This window comes from Rhineura floridana, chromosome 2 (assembly GCF_030035675.1).
Source record: "Rhineura floridana isolate rRhiFlo1 chromosome 2, rRhiFlo1.hap2, whole genome shotgun sequence".
Taxonomy (NCBI): domain Eukaryota; kingdom Metazoa; phylum Chordata; class Lepidosauria; order Squamata; family Rhineuridae; genus Rhineura; species Rhineura floridana.
Window position 1 is genome coordinate 17,483,696 of NC_084481.1, and position 20,628 is coordinate 17,504,323.

The 20,628-nt window shown below is 46.2% G+C and overlaps 1 protein-coding gene across 5 annotated transcripts in view; it reads right to left on the reverse strand.

The window, feature by feature from the left end:
* CD28 (CD28 molecule) overlaps nt 1-20,628 on the reverse strand; it is an 80,494-nt gene that overhangs the window by 16,546 nt on the left and 43,320 nt on the right. For 4 of the 5 annotated variants that reach the window (XM_061612871.1, XM_061612870.1, XM_061612873.1 and 1 more), the window contains one exon: nt 13,541-13,646. In XM_061612871.1, coding sequence (XP_061468855.1) covers nt 13,541-13,595 — 55 coding nt within the window. In that variant the 5' untranslated portion in view covers nt 13,596-13,646. The remainder of the gene's footprint in view (nt 1-13,540; nt 13,647-20,628) is intronic. The other variant, XM_061612874.1, reaches the window with a different exon arrangement.

Consider the following 20,628-nt stretch of genomic DNA (forward strand, 5'->3'; position numbering starts at 1 on the left):
TTTGAATTTCGGCGGCAGCAGCAGAGCTTCGGCTTCAGCGGCGCGGCATGGCTCCTTTGCCTTCGCACATTGGCCTCTGGAGGCTTTTCTGAGGCCAGGCCAGGTGCTCGGCGGCGAAACCCCCCCCCACGCCCCCTCGGGAGACAGGGAGGCAGCGGCGGCGAGGCTGGGCATAGCGGAGCTTGGCGGCGGCATCGAAGCCTACGCGGCCAGGCTCTGGGCCTCGGGAGGCCCTGCGGCGCCGGCGGCAGCAACAACTACAGCTGCAGACACTATGAGGCGGCGGCGGCAACCCTTCAGGCCTTGTGCCTCAGCGGCAGCGCAGGATCAATCCCAGCAGCAGTGAGGACCACAGGCTAGGCAGCCTTCAGGCGGCAAATTTTAATTGAAGCGTTCTTCAAAAGGGGGGCAGGGGGTGCGCGACCACAACCATCGACCCTTGGTGGGTGCAGGACAATTTGGCTCCCCCCCGGATAATTGGGGGCGAAGGGGTGCATAGAATAAGCAGGCGGGGCCTCTTCGCGACGTTTTAAAAGAACGTCATTTTGAAGCAAGGCCCTTATCTCCCCCCCAGACAGGGTTGGGCCAGGGCACTCAAAGCAGCTAGATATGCCACCCAAGAAGGGGCAAGGGGGGCCAAAAGGGAAAGGAAAGGCCCCCAGAGCGGGGCGGAGATGCCCACCCCCAGCGGCAGTGGGGGCAAGGAGTGGGGAGGGGCCACCATGGGTGGCCATATTGGCTAGGCTGGAGGCCCTAGAGCATGGCTCAGGCCATCCCAGTGCACCCCGGGACCAACCTGTGACAGGGAAGGCAAAGGACCCACCACCTAAGCGTTATCGGGGGAAAATGCAGTGGCTGGTGGACGGGGCTGATGCAAGAGCTGTTGCTTCCATCTTAGCGCAACTGGAGGCACTGGAGGCTGGCCCCAAGGCTGAGGCGAGGATGCCCAGCATAGAAACAGGTGCGGCTCCAACCTTGCAAGCAGCACCGGCAATGCAGCCCATGCACGGACCTTCAGCGGACAGCACACAAGGTGAGTCCTCTATTGCACCACACCAACAAGGGCAGTGGCAGTGGAGCTGGGCCCCCTGGGGGTATCCCTACTGGCCCTTTTCCCCACCAGCTGTAACCGAGGGATATGGGCAGGCGGGGGCTCCCGCCGGGGGGGGGAGATTATGCCACAGCAGCAGCATCCCCTAAGGGAGGCCTGCGAGCAAGTCTGGCACCTCGCCGCTGGGAAGGCGAGGGAAGGGGGGAATCAGCCCGCCCTGGCTGCCTACCCCCCGGTAGAGACATCCGACCCCCTGGGATCAGTCAGAGAGGGGGCCATACCTTTTGGGGAAACGTCTGCCCTGTTAGGTTTTCACCTGCTACGAAAGAGAGAATATGGAAAGGGGAGTATGTCGACCTATTCTCACTCCTGTACAGGGAGCCGGTTGGGAAGGATAAGGAAAAGAGGGAACAGGCAGAGCCCGATAGGCCCAAGCGGCGACATGTAGAGCGCTCTTGGTCTAACTGGCTGCCTGCATTCCTTACGTACATGGGGGTGGTAATACAGAGGCAGCCTCATAGGGCCTCGGTACTGATTAAATACCTCAACATCATATATCGGGGGTACTCGGAGTTCCAGGGGACGGCATGGCTGGACTACGACCAGGTGTTCCGTATGAGGGCGGCCTTTGATACCTCCCTCCCCTGGGACAAAAAGGAGGCTGACCTGAGGCTGCAATTTATGGCACATTCTAAGCCCATGGCAGGTGATAGGGCAGACAGTGGCCATCTCTTGGCGCATCAGGCGTCAGCAACTCCTTCCCGCGGGCTTGCGGGGCAGGGGGTTCAACCCCGCCTGCTTTGCTGGGAGTTCAGTTCGCGGGGCCACTGCGGTAGGAGCCCATGCAGGTTTAGACATGAATGTGCCATATGTGGGGGCCCCCACTCCTGCACTAGCTGCCCCAGAGGACGCCCCTTCAGGGGTGGAAACAGGGATTTGGCTGGCGCAAGAAAACCAGGAGCTGCAGGCGCAGCTCAGGGTAAAGGGCCCCAGCCCAATTAAACTTACTGAGCTCCAACTCTTACTCCACCTTTACCCACTAGTACAAGATGCCCAGTTTTTACTCGAAGGCTTCACAGTGGGTTTTCGGATCCCCTATTTGGGTCCCAGGCGACCTTTCATGTCCCACAACCTTAAGTCAGTCGAGGGCATGGAATCAGTTCTGAGAGAAAAAATTAAGAAGGAAGTAGTAGCCGGCCGGGTGTTGGGCCCCTTTGCGACACCACCCATCCCCTCACTCAGAATTTCCCCGCTGGGCCTCGTCCCCAAGAAGGCACCAGGTGAATTTCGCCTTATACACCACCTGTCCCTTCCGCAGGGTGAGTCAGTCAACGACTTCATCACAGTGGAGCTGTGCTCTGTCCGCTATACATCATTTGACTGTGCAGTACGAATGGTCAGGGACTGCGGGGTCGGGGCCTTTATGGGAAAGTGCGACATCAAGTCAGCCTTCCGTCTCCTCCCAGTCCACCCACAGGACTTCGAGCTGTTTGGCTTGGCTTTTGCGGGTGAATATTACGTGGACAGGGCACTGCCTATGGGCTGCTCTATATCATGCTCTGTTTTCGAGCGCTTCAGCTCCTTCTTGGAATGGGCGGTCAAGAGGCGTGCAGGCTTGCAATCAGTGGTACACTATTTGGATGACTACCTGTTTGCGGGCCCTGTGGACTCGGGCACCTGTAGGGCTTTTATGGCACATTTCGCCGGGCTGGCAGGGGAGCTGGGCGTCCCCCTCGCGGCCGAGAAAACTGAGGGCCCATCCACCGCTCTCACGTTTCTGGGCATCGAGATAGATATGGTGGCCCAATGCTGCAGGCTCCCTCATGACAAGTTGGTGGCCCTCAGGGGGAAGATCTCAGAGGTGGTCAGTTCTAATAAGGTGACATTAGCCACACTCCAACAGCTGGCAGGCCATCTGAACTTTGCCTGCAGGGTTGTAGTGCCCGGCCGCACTTTCCTGCGGCGCGTATATGATGCCATGGCTGGCCTATCACGCTCCTACCACCGCACACGGGTAACAGCTGTTCTTAGGGCTGACCTGACAGTGTGGTCCACCTTCTTGCGGGAATTTAATGGGGTCTCCCTATGGAGAAGGAATCGCCTGTTGGAGGCTGAGCTCCAGGTGCACTCTGATGCCTCAGGTTCCTTCAGTTTTGGGGTTATTCTCCATGACTCATGGTGCCACGGCAGCTGGCCGCAGCGCTGGGCACAGGCTGGCCTGACCAGAGACCTGACGTTCTTGGAGTTCTTCCCCATTGTCGTGGCCGTACACCTCTGGCCCAACAAGTTGGGTAATTCCACAGTCCACTTTTGGTGCGACAACCTCCCCACAGTGCATGTTATTAACACCCTGTCTTCTAGAAACCCTAATGTTATGCGTCTGGTGCGAGCATTCGTGCTCCAATGTCTTCGCTATAATATCCAGTTTTTGGCGCGCCATGTTCCGGGTATTGACAATAGTATTGCTGATGCTCTATCACGGAACCAGATGGAGAGGTTTCGCCAGCTGGCACCGTGGGCAAGGGCTCTGCCGGAGGTGTTGCCCCCAGCGCTATGGGAGATTGGAGGATTGAATCAGAAAGGGCCATAAGCCTTTCTGTGGCGCCCAGCACTTTGGCCGGCTACCAGGGGGCAGGTAGGGAGCTATCAAACTTCAGAGATTCCAGGGGTTACGCCCAGGAGTGGCCCATCCCTGTAGAGCAGCTTATGGAGTTCTGCGTGGAGGGGAAACGGAGAGGCCTTTCGGTCAGGACCATCAAAGGTAAGCTCTCAGGCCTCGCTTTCCTAGCGAAGGCGCGGGGCTTCCAGGACTACACGGGTGACTTTAGGGTCCGCCGGATGCTAGAGGGTTGGTCCCGCGAGCGCCCACGCCCCCCGGATGCCCGCCTCCCCTTTTCCCCAGAGCTATTGTTCAGCCTGCAGGGACAGTGGAAGCACTTGTGCTCTTTCCCTTTCGAGGCCCGGCTATATCACGCTGCGGCCCTCACTCTGTTTTTCGGGGCCTTCCGAATTGGGGAGGTGGTGGTGGCTTCTAAGACGGATGACTCCCTCCGGGCTCTTCTGGTGTCTGACCTCAGCTGGAGGGCGGAGCGGGCCCTCCTGCGACTCAGGCGGTCCAAGACGGACCAACACTGTAAGGGGCGCCTGGTGGTATTAGCCCCATGCCAGCAGCAAGAACTCTGCCCGGTAACAGCCCTGCGCGGTTTTGTGGCAGTGAGGGGGACACAGCCAGGGTACCTATTCATACACAGGAACTCCCAGCCCCTCACCAGGTACTAGTTTTGGTCTGTGGTGAAGGCCGCGCTGGGGAATTTAGGTGTGGACCCCAGTAAATTTGGGACACACTCCTCCGGATAGGCGCTGCCTCCACGGCAGCCCTCTTGGGCTTCTCTAAGGACAGGCTTCAGGCGGTGGGCGGGTGGTCCTCGGACACGTACAAGACCTACGTTAGACCACTTGCTGACACACACGACACCAGCCGCTAGAGGTTGCCCCCCCTTCTTTACCCTAATGTCGTTGTTGTTTCAACAGATGGCTGGACAAGATCGGAGCAGCCACGCATCCTCCTATGTGGCCACAGCATGGTTTTCTGGGCAGGCCGCAGGGCGGCGAAGTCTCGCTTTGGCACGCAGCTGGGGCTCAGCCAATGGGCCACAGTGCAGTGGCTGGGACGTCGGGGGATGCGTTGGGATGGGCTCCTGCCGGCCTTGTTTCAACCAGCTGTGGAACTGGCGGTGCCCCAGGTGCTGGTCATCCACCTCGGGGGCAACGGCTTGGGTCTGTTGAAGGGCAAGGCCCTAATCGAACAGGCGTGTGGTGACCTCCGGGCCATTGCACATCGCTGGCCGGGGGTGCACTTGGTCTGGTCGGACATCCTGCCGCGCAGGAAGTGGAATTGTGCCGGTGATCCACACGGGATGGACAGGGCCCGAAAAAAGGTGAACAGGCAAATTCAGAGGGCCCTCAGGGACTTGGGAGGTTATGTCATCCACCACCCAGAGGTTGGCCACAACAGGTTGGAGCTGTATCGGCCGGACGGCGTCCATTTGACTGACACGGGCAATGACATCTTTCTTGGGGACCTGCAGAAGGGCTTACACCGGATTCTTATCGGGTGTGGGGTAAAGGGAGACTAAGCAGAGGCTTGTCCCCCTTTTGTGGCGAAGAAGTGCAGAGGAAGGTTAAAGGGAAAGGGGCAGCTAGGTGACACCTTTAGGCACCTTTGGGGGTGACAGACGGTCCGGAGGCCTGACACTCAGGGCTACACGGCCCAAGGACAGGGTACAGACCACCTTTGCGGCCAACGTGCCTCATCCGCTCGGAGTTTCAGGGCTCCGAGGGGCGGTGATGCGGGTTGGACCCCCTACACATCTTCAGGGTGTGGCGGGAGCTGGGGGGCTGGCACAGGGCAGCCCCAGGCTCAGACAGGGTCTTGTCGCCCAACAGCTGCAATCAGGCTTGTCCTGGATCACCAGAATGCTTCCGCACTTAACCTCCCTTCTGCAGGTTTATTATTGAATTTATTCTGTTTAAATAAAGTGGCCCATTATTTAACCCAAGGAACGGTGTCTGTGTTTTATTTCGGCAATAGGCCACAATCCCGTTCCATGCCCGGGACTTACCGGGCAGAGGGGCGAGCTTGCGGCCGCAGCTGATGTCCGGGCCACCATCTTGGGGGAGGCGCGCACACATGGCGCGCTGGCGCGCCTTCGTGTGATGCGACAGGGAGGCGGGGCGGCTAAAGGCTATTTAAGGCCGCCCCGCCTGCTTCCCGCCATCCATTTGAATTTTGGTGGCACCTGCCCGACCCTCCCTCTGCTGCAGTGTGATCTATTGGTCACTACGGGGCCAACTAGGAATTTTTGGCCTGCCTGCCTCGCTTTGCTGGCAGGTTTCTTTTGCCTACTCCACACTGTGGTTAGGTGGAAGGGTCAAGGGTTAGCATGGGTGCCCCTGGGGTCAATAGGCTGATTGGGCTGTTTAGCTTTAATGTGTCAACGGTCATTTTTGGAGTACAGGAGAAGAAGTGCAGAGGAAGGTTAAAGGGAAAGGGCAGCTAGGTGACACCTTTAGAGGTGACAGGCGGTCCGGAGGCCTGACGCTCAGGGCTACACGGCCCGAGGACAGGGTACGGGCCGCCTTTGGGGCCAACGTGCCTCATCCGCTTGGAGTTTCAGGGCTCCGAGGGGCGGTGATGCGGGTTGGACCCCCTACACATCTTCAGGGTGTGGCGGGAGCTGGGGGGCTGGCACAGGGCAGCCCCAGGCTCAGGCAGGGTCTTGTCGCCCAATAGCTGCAATCAGGCTTGTCCTGGATCGCCAGAATGCTTCTGCACTTAACCTCCCTTCTGCAGATTTATTATTCAATTTATTCTGTTTAAATAAAGTGGCCCATTATTTAACCCAAGGAACGGTGTCTGTGTTTTATTTCGGCAATAGGCCGCAAACTGCAAAACATCTATTGTAGCTATGAGGCTGTGTGACACTTAAGTTCCTTAATTTGTATCAGATCAGGCTGTTGCTGGAAATGAAAGTTGAGGCTCATCCATGAACCCCTCCAAAGAGTTCTCAAACCATCTTGTTTTCCAAGCTGCTACAGCAGCTGGTGTGAAGGAAACAGCTTCATTCCGGTCATCTTGGCCCACAAGACCAGAGCTTGCTGCAAATACAAGGCCTTTTCATAAACTGTATGTTTACAGGCAGAAATCAAAAACATGTATGCAACCCACAGGGATCCATTCCCAGAGCTCACAATAGTCAATTGACTGATGTTTCCTTTTTAAAGAAAAAATACTTCATCAAAAGTTGTTTATGCAGGTGCAGAAACAATTTCACACACACACACAGGATTAGCATGCTATACAAAATGGCAGTAGGATGCTAGTGAGGAGATTGGGGGGGGAGAGAGAGATTAACAACAACAACAGAGTTTGTTGCTCAGCTGTGTGTTTGTATATGAGTGTCTTTCTTTGGCATTAACCTCCCACAAACTGAGTGGAGGGGATTGGGTCCAGGGAGTAACATACGTTGACATACAAAGCCCAAAATTAATTGGGCCCCAAATATTTGAAGGAGCAGCTCCTCCTATATTGACCTGCCCAGGTGTTAGGATCTGCATGGGAGGCCCTACTAGTAGTTCTGTCCATCAAGTAAAATTAATAGGGTGGCAATACTTGACAGGCTGTTTTCTGTGGTGGCTCCAAGATTGTGGAATGCCTTCCCAGATGAGTCTGGCTTGATCACTGTATACATTTCAATATCAGGTCAAGATGCACATTTCTGCACAGGCCTTTGTGGGAGGAATATGTAACATGGTTTAATTGTACTGAGCTGTATGTAACCTGCCCTGGGACCAGATATAGGCTATAAAGTCTTATAAATAAATAAATCTCCACCCTCTGCAATTGTTTTCCAGAGCTATACTGCCTCTGATCCTGGAAGTCTGATTTATTTATCTTGTCTAATAGCCATTGTTAGATCTATCCTCCAAGAAATTGGCTAATCTCCCTTTAAAGAAATCTAAGCAAGTGACCAGTGCCTCATCATTTTGCAGCAGCAAACATCTGAAGTTTGCTGTGGAACCTCTGCACATTTCAGGGAATGGTGGGCTGTGTTGGGCGGGCCACAGTGTCAGTTTGCACAGAGTGGCAGAAGGCCTGCCTAGCTCCCTTGTTTCGACTGAGATTACACTTTAGAACATGCCCAAGGGGTTCTTGGGCATCTTCTAGGGTACACAGTCAACTTTGTGTGGATATTCAGCCAAACAGTTTGGGCTTAGCTATTGTCCTCTGCAAGCATGACCTAGAATCAGACAGACACACACACACACAACACAGTAGGGATTGCTAGAATTCTGCTCAATTTGGATTTGGTACCAAATTTTCCATTAATTCACTTATTCCCTATAGTTGCAAATCAGGTTTTTATGTAATGATTTTCCGCAGCTCTGTTCTCAGAAATCGATTCTTTTAACAAACAGATCTAAAATATTGGTATCAGTATTGCTATTTTTACTACTATTTCCTTCACTTTATCAATATTTCAAGTCTCTTCTTCCCTTATCTGATAAACAGGACCAGAGTTGGCATCTGGCATCCTTGGGCACCTACCAGAGCCCAAAAGCCCTGACTTGGGCACACTGCTGATGTCTCCTCAGGTCCCCTTTTGATGTTTTTCCTGACATGCAGCTGAAATGTGGCAGTTTTAGGATAGTGGCAGCATGTACAAGAATCACAATACTGCTATCATTAGCTATGGCAACCTGCAAAACTGTTTTTCAAGACAGTAAGCTTACAGACTTTGATTTTAGTGCTTTGTGAATTAAACTGTTGTAGAAGGAAAAACTTTCCAGACAAATGGAGGTGCATCAAGGAACAGAATTTATTGCCCAAACTACATAGACCAATAGTGCTATTGGGAGAGCAGGCACAAGGCAAAAACCCACTCCCTCAAATCACAGCACAGCACAGCTTTTTATTATCAATCTTACATAGCTAGATTCATCTATATCCAACCCATTTCCCTTCTAGATTTGTCTATATCCAGCCCCATTCCCTTTTACCATGTACCAACATGTATTTTGGCCTAGCCCCTTTAGATGCATCTGGGCCTTGCCTCTTTATTTCATCATTTTTACTTGGAAAATAACACAAGATACTTAGACAGTCCAATAGCCTCATATACTCCTCGTTTCTTTCTGCTACATCACAATATTTGCAACTGCTGATCAACTGCTGATCAAGCTTAACTGCAAACTCAGCAGTTGTTATTTTCATTTCTAGTCATAGTTCCTTAATATATTTTCTACTTTCAAACCTCATATAACTAATTTCTTTTAAGCTAGCAATATTATATTGATTATAAAGCAAGAAATGACACCAAAAGCCAAGAATTAGAAATCTCCTTCCTCACTGTTAACATGTGGCTGATGGCCTTTTCTCAAGTGTCTGATATATATTATAGTGTGCATTTTATTCACATTACAAATGAAGCATAATGACTGACACGACCGAACATACGGAAAATGCTTAATTATTCCTTGGTTTGGCATAAACAAAAAGGTAAGGAGCCATGTTTGAACACCTCATTGATATTTAAAATTACTTTTAAGTGGAAAACAAGACCACAGATGTGTTCATTTTGCTTTTGTTTTTAAGGTTGCAAGACAGTGTTGCTTGAAAGAGATCTTTCACTCATGTTTTTAATTGTTAATTCTTCATCTAAGACAACCTACTGACTTTGTCAGCTTTAGTTAATTAGTTGTCAACTGACCTTTAGGTCTCTATATCTGCCATCTCTGAGACAATTATTTTAATAAACTAAAGCAACGCATGGAAGACACAATTGATTTACGTGTTGGCTGTAATCATGCACATTGCTAGGCTAAGTCCCACAAGTTACCCATGCTCACAAAGTAAGTATGAATTAAGAGGGAATAAGGACTGCATTATGAGTCCTGTTTTCACTGCTACATGCACCACTGGCTCTGCTCCCCTGACATTCACATCTTGAACACAGAGGTCCTAATTATGTGGAGTGCCTATATGCATTCAGCTAAACTCACCTAGGTGTCCCATGCCATTTTCCCAATCAAAATTGCTCCCCACAAGCTGCAGGAAAACTTACAGGTATTATATGGGTGTCTGGATGTTTTCTCCCTCAAAGGCAAATAATAGCTTCAGGAAGGGGGGATTTAGATTGGAAAAATAGTGCTGTTCTTCCCCTACACTAAGGCACTTATGGTTAGCAGAATTCGATTAAAATATAAATATTACACCATTACTTAAGGCAGTCAGAGGAAATGTGGAGATGTTTGCCTCCTTCACCAAAGTATTTCTTAGTATTGCTAATGAGGTTGACTGTAGATACTTCAGGACTGGCAATGCTTAATCAACTTATGGAATCCTCCTCCACAAGATGCGGTGGCGACCACTAGCTTAAACAGCATTAGAAACTATTTGAAATGTGTGTGGGGATGGGATGATCAATAGCTATTAGGCAGGATTGCTAATGGAACTTTTCTGTTCGGAAGCAGTGTGTCTCTGGGTAGCAAATGCTGAGGACAAACCCAGAGAGGAGAGTTATCTCCCTAATTCAGATCCTTCCAGAAACATCCAGATGCATCTGGCTGAAAATAGAGCACTCAGCTACATCAGGAGTGGGCAGAAGAAAGAACAGGATCTACTGACAGATCTCTTGGTGATTGGCAGTAGACCAGCAAGGATTTCTGACTCCCAATTGCTTAACAATAGCGACAAAAAGTTACTCTTCTCCCTCTAAGTCATCCTAAATTATACTGTTGAAATGAAGGAAGGTTATGGTAACCAAGAGTGAGTTTTTGTGTAGAAGGACTGTGAGCTCCAGCTCTGGTACTCAGCAAAATTATAGGCTAAAAAAATTAATGGACTCAGAATTCTATAATTCTAAGTGCATTTCTTTTGCCACAGGCTCTGGTTGGTGGATCACAGGTTCTAATAAAAAAACAGAATAGATCTTACAAGCTTGAAATCTACCCACACCTAACCTATATTGGCCTTGGTCGGACCAAGAACATCAATTCTTGAAGTTTCCCCACACCTAACCTATATGGACCTTGATATGACCCAGAATGTCAACTCTTAATATTCTTAACAGAATTTAAACATTCTAACTAACCACCATTTAATGGCAAGATACAGAGGTTGGTATGAACCAAATTAGGAATCTCACCTTTACAGTCAGGAAAGCTGACGTGAAATAGTTTCTTTGATCTGGACACTGTACACAACCAGAATGTATATTTGCTTTCCCCCAACTGGCATCGCTCTGCGATTTCTATATTGACTAACTTCAGGATGAACATTTAATATCCATATCCCCCATTTTGAAGTCACCTGCCTTGCATCATTGATTTGTCTACATTTGAAGAACGGATGGAAAGAACTGCCAATTTTGGTTTTCTCAGTTTCTCATTTTCTAATCTAAAATTCAGTTATCCACATTTCTGCAGCAATTTGCTAATTTTTATTTTAAAAAATCCTTATGAAAATTCTCCAGCATGTTAGTGCAAATTTTTCCTAAGAAACACACTTTTGCAGGCAATTTTGACTAATGTACACATTTTTTAAAGCCATTTCTCATCATATAATATACTTTGCATGTTATTTTCACTCATATATACATTTTATGCACATTTTCCCCTAATATATGCATTTTTGTAAGCATTGGTTGAACTGCACCGCAAAATTCAAATAAGTGCAAACTGAACAATGGCTGTGTTTCAGTTCTCATATTGTTTCAGAAAGTACAAATTTGATGGATTCGTCTTGAAATGCGAACTGAATTGAATTTCTTACCTATCCCTAATCTGAAGCAAAGCATCTTCACTTATTACACTTGCATAATGGTATTTTACAAATGAGGTCCCAAGGCTGAGGTTTGCAGGAGGACATCATGAAATAAGTACATTAATGTATTGGGACTTGAACTGGGAGCCAAGGATGAACTGGTGAATTCACTGCACCACAATGACTCTGGCATGCCCCACAGTGGTTATTAAATATGTACATTTTTATTTATAATCATTATTACTTTATGAAGACATTTACTTATTTATTTATTATTTGATTTATATCCTGCCCTTCCTCCTGGCAGGAGCCCAGGGCGGCAAACAAAAGCACTGAAAACTTTAAAACACATTAAAACAAAACATCTTTAAAAACATTTCTTAAAAAAATGCTTTCAAAACATCATCTAAGATTAAAAACATTTTTAAAAAGAAGGTTTAAGAACATATTAAAAAGCAATTCCAACACAGACACGGAAGTAGGTCTTTAATAGGCGCCGAAAAGATAACAGAGATGGTGCCTGTCTAATATTTAAAGGCTGCTACTGCTGCTTATTTATGATATCTCAGTTCTCTGTTGCTTAGTTTGATAGAGCAAGCTAAGTCTGGGTGAGGAGCGTAAGAAGCAAAAGTAGGTGCACTCTTTAGAAATGGGGGTGAACAACAATAAATGCTCACAGACCCTTTAACCAGGAGTAGAAATGCAAGAAATGAAAAAAGGTACTGATTGTCAAAAGTTCTCATAAATGTCAACCAGAAGAGAAGAGGGTAATGCAGGGGGTGCATTTGTTTTCATGTTTGCATTTTCTGCATGCAAGTATTTATATTATTCTGCCATTTAGGATAAAGCCTTAGAAGTTGCATTCACACACCAGAGACTTCAGAAATTTGAGGTTATCATAGCTAAATAAACATAAGTCCTTAATGTGTTCTCAAGAACAATATTGCAATTACAGCATTACAAAAGCAGCATTCAAGCAGTGATAAGGAAAAAGCTAGCTGAGTAAGAACAATTTAAAATCTGAAAGCTGTGCCAAAATCTTAACAAATTCCCCAACAGGCTGTTTCTGTTGCTTAGAATCTATGCAAATATGCTGTTTATTTGTTTGAGATATTAATTTATGCTCAGTAAATAACGGGCACTATTTTTTTAAAAACCTGGGTGTCTTCCAGATTGTTGCTACTTTGCGGGTGGAATTCAATCGCATCCTGGCAAATTGAGCCTTGTGCAATTAAAGAGGATTTGGTGGTCATGTGCAACAAACCAACTTGTAAATAAAAATTGACTTTTTGCGATAAGGAAAGTGACAGAAAAACCATTAGAAAGTGTGGGATATCGATTGCTTGATGTGACATCTTATAACCTCCCCACAAAAAAACCAGAATGAATGACTAATAAATAGTGGATTTCATATAACTTTGTGCTCACCAAACAGGTCATCTGAAAATGACCCTTGTGATTATATCTCACAAGGGCTGTGACCAAACTATTTGTTACTTTTTGGCCTATGAAAACATTTCATCCAATGGAAACAAAGATATCAACTAACCAAATATTGTTTTATGCAACCTCAATGATCGGTAGTCTATGTACAATATATAACCAGCATAGAGGAATGCAGTTTAAAACAAATGAAAGGACAACAACTAGGTACTCAAATATCCTCACATGCCAAGGGAGGAAATTCCCATTTGAATACGGAATAGTGCATAGCTGAAATCTGCAAATGAAACCAATTCAAGATCTTCATGCTACTAATTTATAAATGTATTTGCTGCACATATAACCTGCTTTTCCTCCAAGAAGCCCAAAGCGGCTTATTTGTGGTTCCCAGCTGGCTTCTCATCAGGTCGGTTTACAGGCCAAGATCTGCTTAGTTTCAGCAATAAAAAAAACCCAAAAGCTTAATCTGCCCACACACCAATCTCTAAAAACACAGAATGGTGATTAAAGATAGCCCAATTATTAAACTTTCATTAGTGTCCACTGTCCAGAAATAAGACAGCACAGCAGCCCAATCCTAATGATGCTTATTCAAAAACCTCACTGAATTAATGTACTTATTTACACCCAAGTAAGTATGTAACAATCTAGCCTTAATTTAACAAATATCTGGAACATTTCCCAGCCAGGAGCATCAGAGAGGGAAAGAGAAAATTATTTACCTGTTAGACTGGCAAGCTGAATCATGGCAAATGCAGTAAGGACCCATAAGATCATGATGTGAAAGGGTGGGCTGGAAATCCTGGCCCCACTGAGAAGAGCAGACTGCTGTAAGGTAAAAAAGTAAATCAACTTCTTGGGTCAAAAGGCAGACACCTTGTAGATTTCATTCTCATCCTTTCCTCTTAGTAGCATATAAAATGCAATAGTGTCAAACCACTCAGTGGCAAACAGGAAGCAGAACTCTTTGATGACTTTACCATTTTGTCTTTGTTTATTCATCTATTTTTTCTACACTTCTTTTCAGATCAAATTGCTCAGTCATAGGTAACCTACATCCTGGCCTGAAAGTCGCAGGAAGGAAATGTCAGACCCCAAAATGTATAGGAACTAGTGGGACAATGGCACTTGCTTGCACTGCTATGTACAAACTACAGTCATGTAGCAACCAGAAAAATACAGATGTAGACTTTGCAGTTGAACTTGAGGACTCAGAAGATGACCGCAATAGTGACAAACATTAAAATTAAAACTGATAAAAGAATAAATGTTAGCACTTGTGAAATGATAACAGTGCAACATTTAATTAAAACATATGCATATTGAACAGTTGCTGAACTCACACAACTACTGGATGTTTCTTAGCAATGACACCAAGTTATCCATACATTTGGTAAAATTACATAAAATGTGGATATGCTCAAATGTGTTTAACTATCAAAATTAATTTATTCGTGCTATAGCTTGTTGGAAAGATAAAAGAGTACTCTACAAATGTCCAATACACTTTATGTGCATAACTGGGTCAGGTAAAATGTCATATGCAGTAAAATGGATAAAAATGAGGAAAAAGTAATATTTTTCTTGATACATGGCTTGTACCATGAAAACAGTAATGGATAAGGTCATTATTACAGTCAAATTATTTATAAGATAATTTGTTAGCTTTCCAGTGCAATTTTAAAATTTCAAAATCAGACACGTCATTCACACATTATGGCTTAAATTAGAAAAGTTAGAAAAAGATGGCTTTGGCCATCTTGATGACATCATAAAAAGGATAAGCCACCAGTTAGAATGGGCTATTACATGCAAACGCAATCTGGAGACATGCGCCTTTCAAAAAAAATAATAATGAAACTTTGCCATCTTGATTGATACTGATATGTCAATTTTCAGCTCTTGCCCCATGGACTATGTCAGCTATAAACTGGCTACAGGGACGTCCTCTCATACATTCACAAAGCACTGTAATCTCAATTGTGTTTTCTTCCTATGACTCAGCGTTTAGCGTTTGGTAGAATGGTTCTGCAAAAGATTATCTGGGGTAGAGTAGAGGAAGCTGATCCAAGGACTTACTGTTGACACATCCCATATGTTAGGAATGCCCTCCAGTATCATGTGGCAAAAACAGAAATTTGTCTTGCTGTGAATTTCTGCTTGAAGATGATGACTATGGACATTCCACCCACATCTCCTTCCTCTGCTGCTAGCCAGAGGATGGTTTTTTAGGGCATCTGCCTGCACTCTACATATGGCTAGGGCCCCCTCACGTCAGGCTCCTGCTATGGCCTGTACACTGTACAGATAATACTTTGGTTTATGTCTGTGCATAGCTGTTGTGGTCTTTTTGAAATCTCTTGACCCTGTTCATCAAGTCTTTTTCAGTGTTCAAGCAGGGTGTGTTCTAGCTGCAGCTGTTTCAGAGGAGTGGAGATTATGTTTATCATGGGATAGAGTTGCCCTTGTTCTTCAAGCCGGTTTGGAAGGTGGAATGGCTCCTCCTCCAGAAGAGGAGGCAGAATACTGACAAGGACCCTATCTAATTCACCCACAGGGAGGTACCATTCCATGTCTTAGGAATGTCCTCCAATATCATCTTCAAACAGAAATTCACGACAAGACCCCACCATTTCATGCAAAACTGCATACATTAGGATGGGCGCATAAAATGCATATAGTTCTGAAAGTAGCTTTTTAAAAAATGCATTATACTACGGAAAATGGCTTCCAAAATGTGTATATTAAGTAACATTGTATATAAAAATGTGTATATAAGGAGAAATTTGAACAAAATTGCTGATGAATGTTCATAAGGACTTTTTTTAAAAAATTGCAAAGTGATGCAGAAATATGGAGGACTGAATTTAAGACTGGAAAAATGAAAAACAGAAAAATGTGAGAATTTGTGCAGGCACATTGGGGCACTTTTTGCCAGTGGAGCTCTGCCATTGGCAGAGGCCAGTGAAGCTGAGCAGGGCTGGCAGAGGGACACTTTCCTTTTATCCAGCCTTAAACACTTGCAACAAACATACCAAGAGTGCCAACCAAACAATTACAAATAATGAAAAGAATATTTTCCTGTTACCAGTGGAGTAAAGTAGATTTTATCACACCCTGCTATCTGAAGGTTTAAGATTATGCACCTAAACATCCTGAGGTATCTATAAAAGTACAATAATAGGTAACTTGGACTATTAAGGAAAAGAGGACCAAAATGTGTGGAAGAGTGATTGTTAAATTACAATAACAAAAGTTGTGATGCTGCCATTATTTTCCTCTTTCTCAATGCATCCGTAGATTGATGAATGAATTCATTGATTACTTAATTTTGAATTATTCCCAATTAACATAAAGGCCATTGATTTTGATGACCTATCCTTACCAGAGATATTGCTGACAATTTGATGATTCTGAATATAGCTGATCTTGACAAATTAACGATGATTTTTTAATTTTTTTTGTAAATGAAATATATCTGACTTTGTTAGTAAATTAAGAACTACTAAATATCTGGCACCTTATAAATCCCCCCCAGATTATGGAAATTAACTACAGGTGTGCACTGAACATAAGATTCAGTTCAGACCCCAATCTAATAGTTTGGAAAAGAGCAAGATGTGGTCTGAAATGCTTCACAATCTGTCTGATTTTGGTCAAGGTTTGAATCCATATCCCAGTTCAAAAACACATTACTCACTCACTCACTATTATGGAGAACCTCTCTCGATACGAACCTACCCGTTCACTTCGTTCAGAATCTAAGGCCCTCCTCCGGGTACCAACCCATCGGGAAGCCCGGAGGGTGGTTACTAGATCTAGGGCCTTTTCTGTGGTGGCCCCTGAGTTGTGGAACAGCCTCCCCGAAGAGGTACGCCTGGCGCCTACATTTTTATCTTTTCGGCGCCAGGTAAAGACCTTTTTATGCTCCCAGGCATTTTAATTTTCTTAACCATTTTAATCTTTTAATCCGTATTTTTAATTTTTGTCGTATTGTGTTTTTATAGTGTTTTTTGTTGTTTGTTTGTATATGTTTTTATGATTTTTATTATGCTATATTGTATTTTATCTTGTTTGTTCACCGCCCTGAGAGCTATTCTGCTAAGGGCGGTATATAAATTGAAATAATAAATAAATAATAAATAAAAATATCTGTAAATTGAGTCTGTTCCTCAAAGCATATACTTGCTTACTGCTCAGTGTACAGTATTACCTAGGGACACCTATGTAATCCTATTTGTGACCCTGAGTGTAAAGAGAGCTTCTGTTTTGTGAAGAGACAGATCCCGGCACAGCTATTGATAACAAATAACCTAGACCAGGAGTGGCCTATGTGGTGCCCTCCAGATGTTGTTGGAATACAGTTCCCATCAGTCCCAGCCAATATGGCCCAAGGTAAGAGATTATGGAAGTTTTAGTCCAACAATATCTGGAGATCACCATGTTGGCGACCCCCAATCTAGACATTCAAGCACTCCCTTCATAATATACCCATTATTATTTCCCTGTGACAATGAATTCACATCCAAACTCAGTCTGGCATGCAGAACAAGAGGGCTCAGCAAGCCCCATGGCTCATTTTTTCTCCATTCTGTTCTACATTGTCCAAACTGCAGAACATATTTAGAGGAGGAACACCAAATGTGACTCAGGAAAAGGAGGCAGCAGTAACCAAGGCAGAGGGGCTGCAGGTACTTCCAAAGCCCAACCTTGGAATTGTGTTTTTTTCGCACATATCCATCCAACTACCCACCCACCCCAAAAAACCTTTCCAGAGCCAGAAAGCGACAGAGAAATTCTTACTACTTCTGGAAAATATGCCGTATGTTCTCTGCATACAGAAGTCTATTCTTGTAGCTACTGTTCAACGGGCGGGGATTTGAAAAGAACAGTGGTAGTGTTGTGAAAACCTGAATGTACTCATGTGAGGGATTACTGTGTTAGTGTTTGCTGATCAAAGTTATAGGCAATGTTTGCTTGCCGAACCAAGGGTTGCTGAGTTAAAGTCATTACACAGGCCCCATGGACTGACAGGGAGGAGGGGGTCTACAGAGGAAACGTGAAGGATGTCTCCATGCTTATCTGGCGTAGGAATGTGCTGATGGGAGGAGGGGATGTACTGAAGCCGCCAGACTTATCTTGCTTATGTCTTACCAATGACAAATGGCCAAACGGTGAAGGTCTAGTGATAAGCTCTGTTTCCTGTGTGCATGTTTCCCTAACTCTGTAACTTTCCATGAGTTTGTGACCCTCCAGAAGAACAAAGAAAGATAAGGTATAAAAAGAGACCTGACTTGGAGAAAGGCAGGCAGTTCACTTTTGGCGCTGGGCGTGTGAGTGTGTCTCAGCTTTGCAAAGCTTAATAAATCTGTGTTGAACCCTCGTGCGTTCCTCCATCTCGTCTTGTTGGGAAAATTGGCAGTCCCACCAGGTACACAAACTAGCAAGAGTTTTTGCAACAAAAACTGGTGAGCCAGGCAGCAGTCTCCTGGTGACCCGACGGCCGGCCAAGCCGTGACAACTGCAGAGCGAAGGACATCCTGGGCTGTGTTTGGCCCGTCGCGCCGGGCTTGGCGGGAGGCGACTGGTACGCCAGCATCCAACGGGGACTCCACTGAAATCGAGACGGGCCAACGAGGGTTTTGAAGGTCGGGACGCCATCAGGGAAGGGGACCTGCATGACCCAGGGGTAAGCGTACCTTTTTTGTATCTCTGAGGAACGGGACAGTAAAGGGAGGGGAGAGAACCTCACGGCTTTACCGATCTCTCAGGAGACATGGGAGCGGGTAAATCCCAGGAGGAAAGAGGGAATGGATCCCTTGGCATGCATGCTTCAGACTTTTAAAGTGTTTAAAAGAGATCATGGGGTAGAAATGATCCAAGATAAGCTTATCTCATTCGTAACAGGGAATGGGTAACATTTGGAGTCGGCTGGCCGACTGGGGATACTTGGGATTGGGAAGTAATTTCCGTTGTGCATCAGAAGTTGGTCCAAGGCGGCCACTGGGCTCAGTTTCCATACATTGATCCATGGCAGTTCTGGGAAAATAAAAGCCCACCGTGGGTAAAGAAGTGTAATAGGGAAACAGGTAGCCAAGTTCTGAATGTGTCTGGAATGTGTGTGATTTCCTTTTCCTTTGTTACTATGTTTTGATGTCTCTTGTTTTAAAGTGAGTGGGGAAATGTCCTTTCAATGCTGTGGTAAAATCCAGAGGTTAAGGTATAGAAATTCCCTGGCACATTGTTATCCCCTTCTCCTTCTGTCCCTGGCAACAAAGCTTTGGCAAACAGTGGTTGTGATTGTGGCACAGCAATTAGCCAAAGTTGATACTGGAGAGGTTAACCCTTTAGTGGCCAGAAGCTACTAAGTGGGTTCCCTAAATTGGGTCCCATCCATTTGAAAGTCCTTGATAACACTTGTGTCTCTCTCCCCTTCTGCAATGTCCTGGAGAACGAAGCCTTAAAAGTATTTTGAGCCGATGGGGCTAGGTACTTGGAAAAGGTGGAAACAGGATTTGCACTGGGAAGGTTCAGTGCTCTGGCTGGCAGAGACTCCTAACTGGTTCCTGTCCCTTTAAATACCCCCTCTGGTTTTTCCTTTTGAGAGTCAATCTGGGAGAAAACCCTGGTGCCAACAGCTTTACTCATGGGTGACTTGATTTGGGAATGTGGCATTTGAGGGTGGCTCATACCTGAACTTATTTTGAAACTAAGTTTGGTTGTTTTGTGTATGCACTGTTGTACTCTTTGCATTTGGCTTTTGGTGTTAGAGACTTCTAAGCTATGGCTAAAGAGGCAGCCATGGATGAAACAAAACGCTTTATGCATCAGGATGTGATAGAGCACCTCCATTTGAATGAGGCACTGGTAAAAGAAAAACTTGTAAAGCCATCATGGTGAAAACTGAAAGGGAAGCGCCCTCCCATCTTACCCGATTCTGGACCACCCGAAGGCCAGTGGGGGTGTGGGGACCCTGGGAGAGCTGCTCAAGGAATATCGGGTGTAATTCAACCGGCAGTAGGGAGGCTCGGGACGAGCGAAGGTGTTAATGCCGCTGCATTACGGAGAGTTGTTAAAAGAAGTGGAAAATGCTGCATGGAGGGTGGAACCAGTTATGAACAAGGCTTTGGACGGACGGAAAGATGCATATTCGCCCCCCCCATACCCAGGCAAAGATGAATAAAGGCTCCTTTGAATGTCTGAGCGGACTGCCCCAAGGACACTTTCCCTTATGAGAGGCAGCTGGACCCCAAGGGGGCAGGGTCTTTGTATACGTGCCTTTCACAACTTCTGATTTGTTTAATTGGAGAAACCAAAACCCCTCTTTCAGAGAGGATCCGAATAAAATGCATAGACTATTTACTTCCATTTTTCGGAACCACAATCCCACATGGGGAGATGTACAGACCATGCTAAATGAGCTATTGAGTCTGGAGGAAAGACAACTGAAGGAGGCCCAGGCGAAGAGAAGGGCCGATGTGGAACAGGCAGAGGGAGGACTGGCGGTTGCCGCTGCATTGCCATTTGAGAGACTGACTACTGCTTTTCGACGGTTCAGTGATGTTTATTGCCCAATCTGCCCCTGATATTCGGAGGAAGCTCCAGAAAACGGACGGAGCCGCAGAAATGTTGTTGTCGCAGTTGGTGGACATTGCTTTTAAAGTGTATGTGAATAGGGATGCGGGAAAAGAAGGAAAAGAAGAAGAAAACTAAACAAGTAGCGGTTTATTGGCAGCAGCCATTACTAGCCGGCCGGGAGACCGGGAGGTACAGACGAAGAAAAGAAAAGCAGGTCGCAGAAGGCTAGACA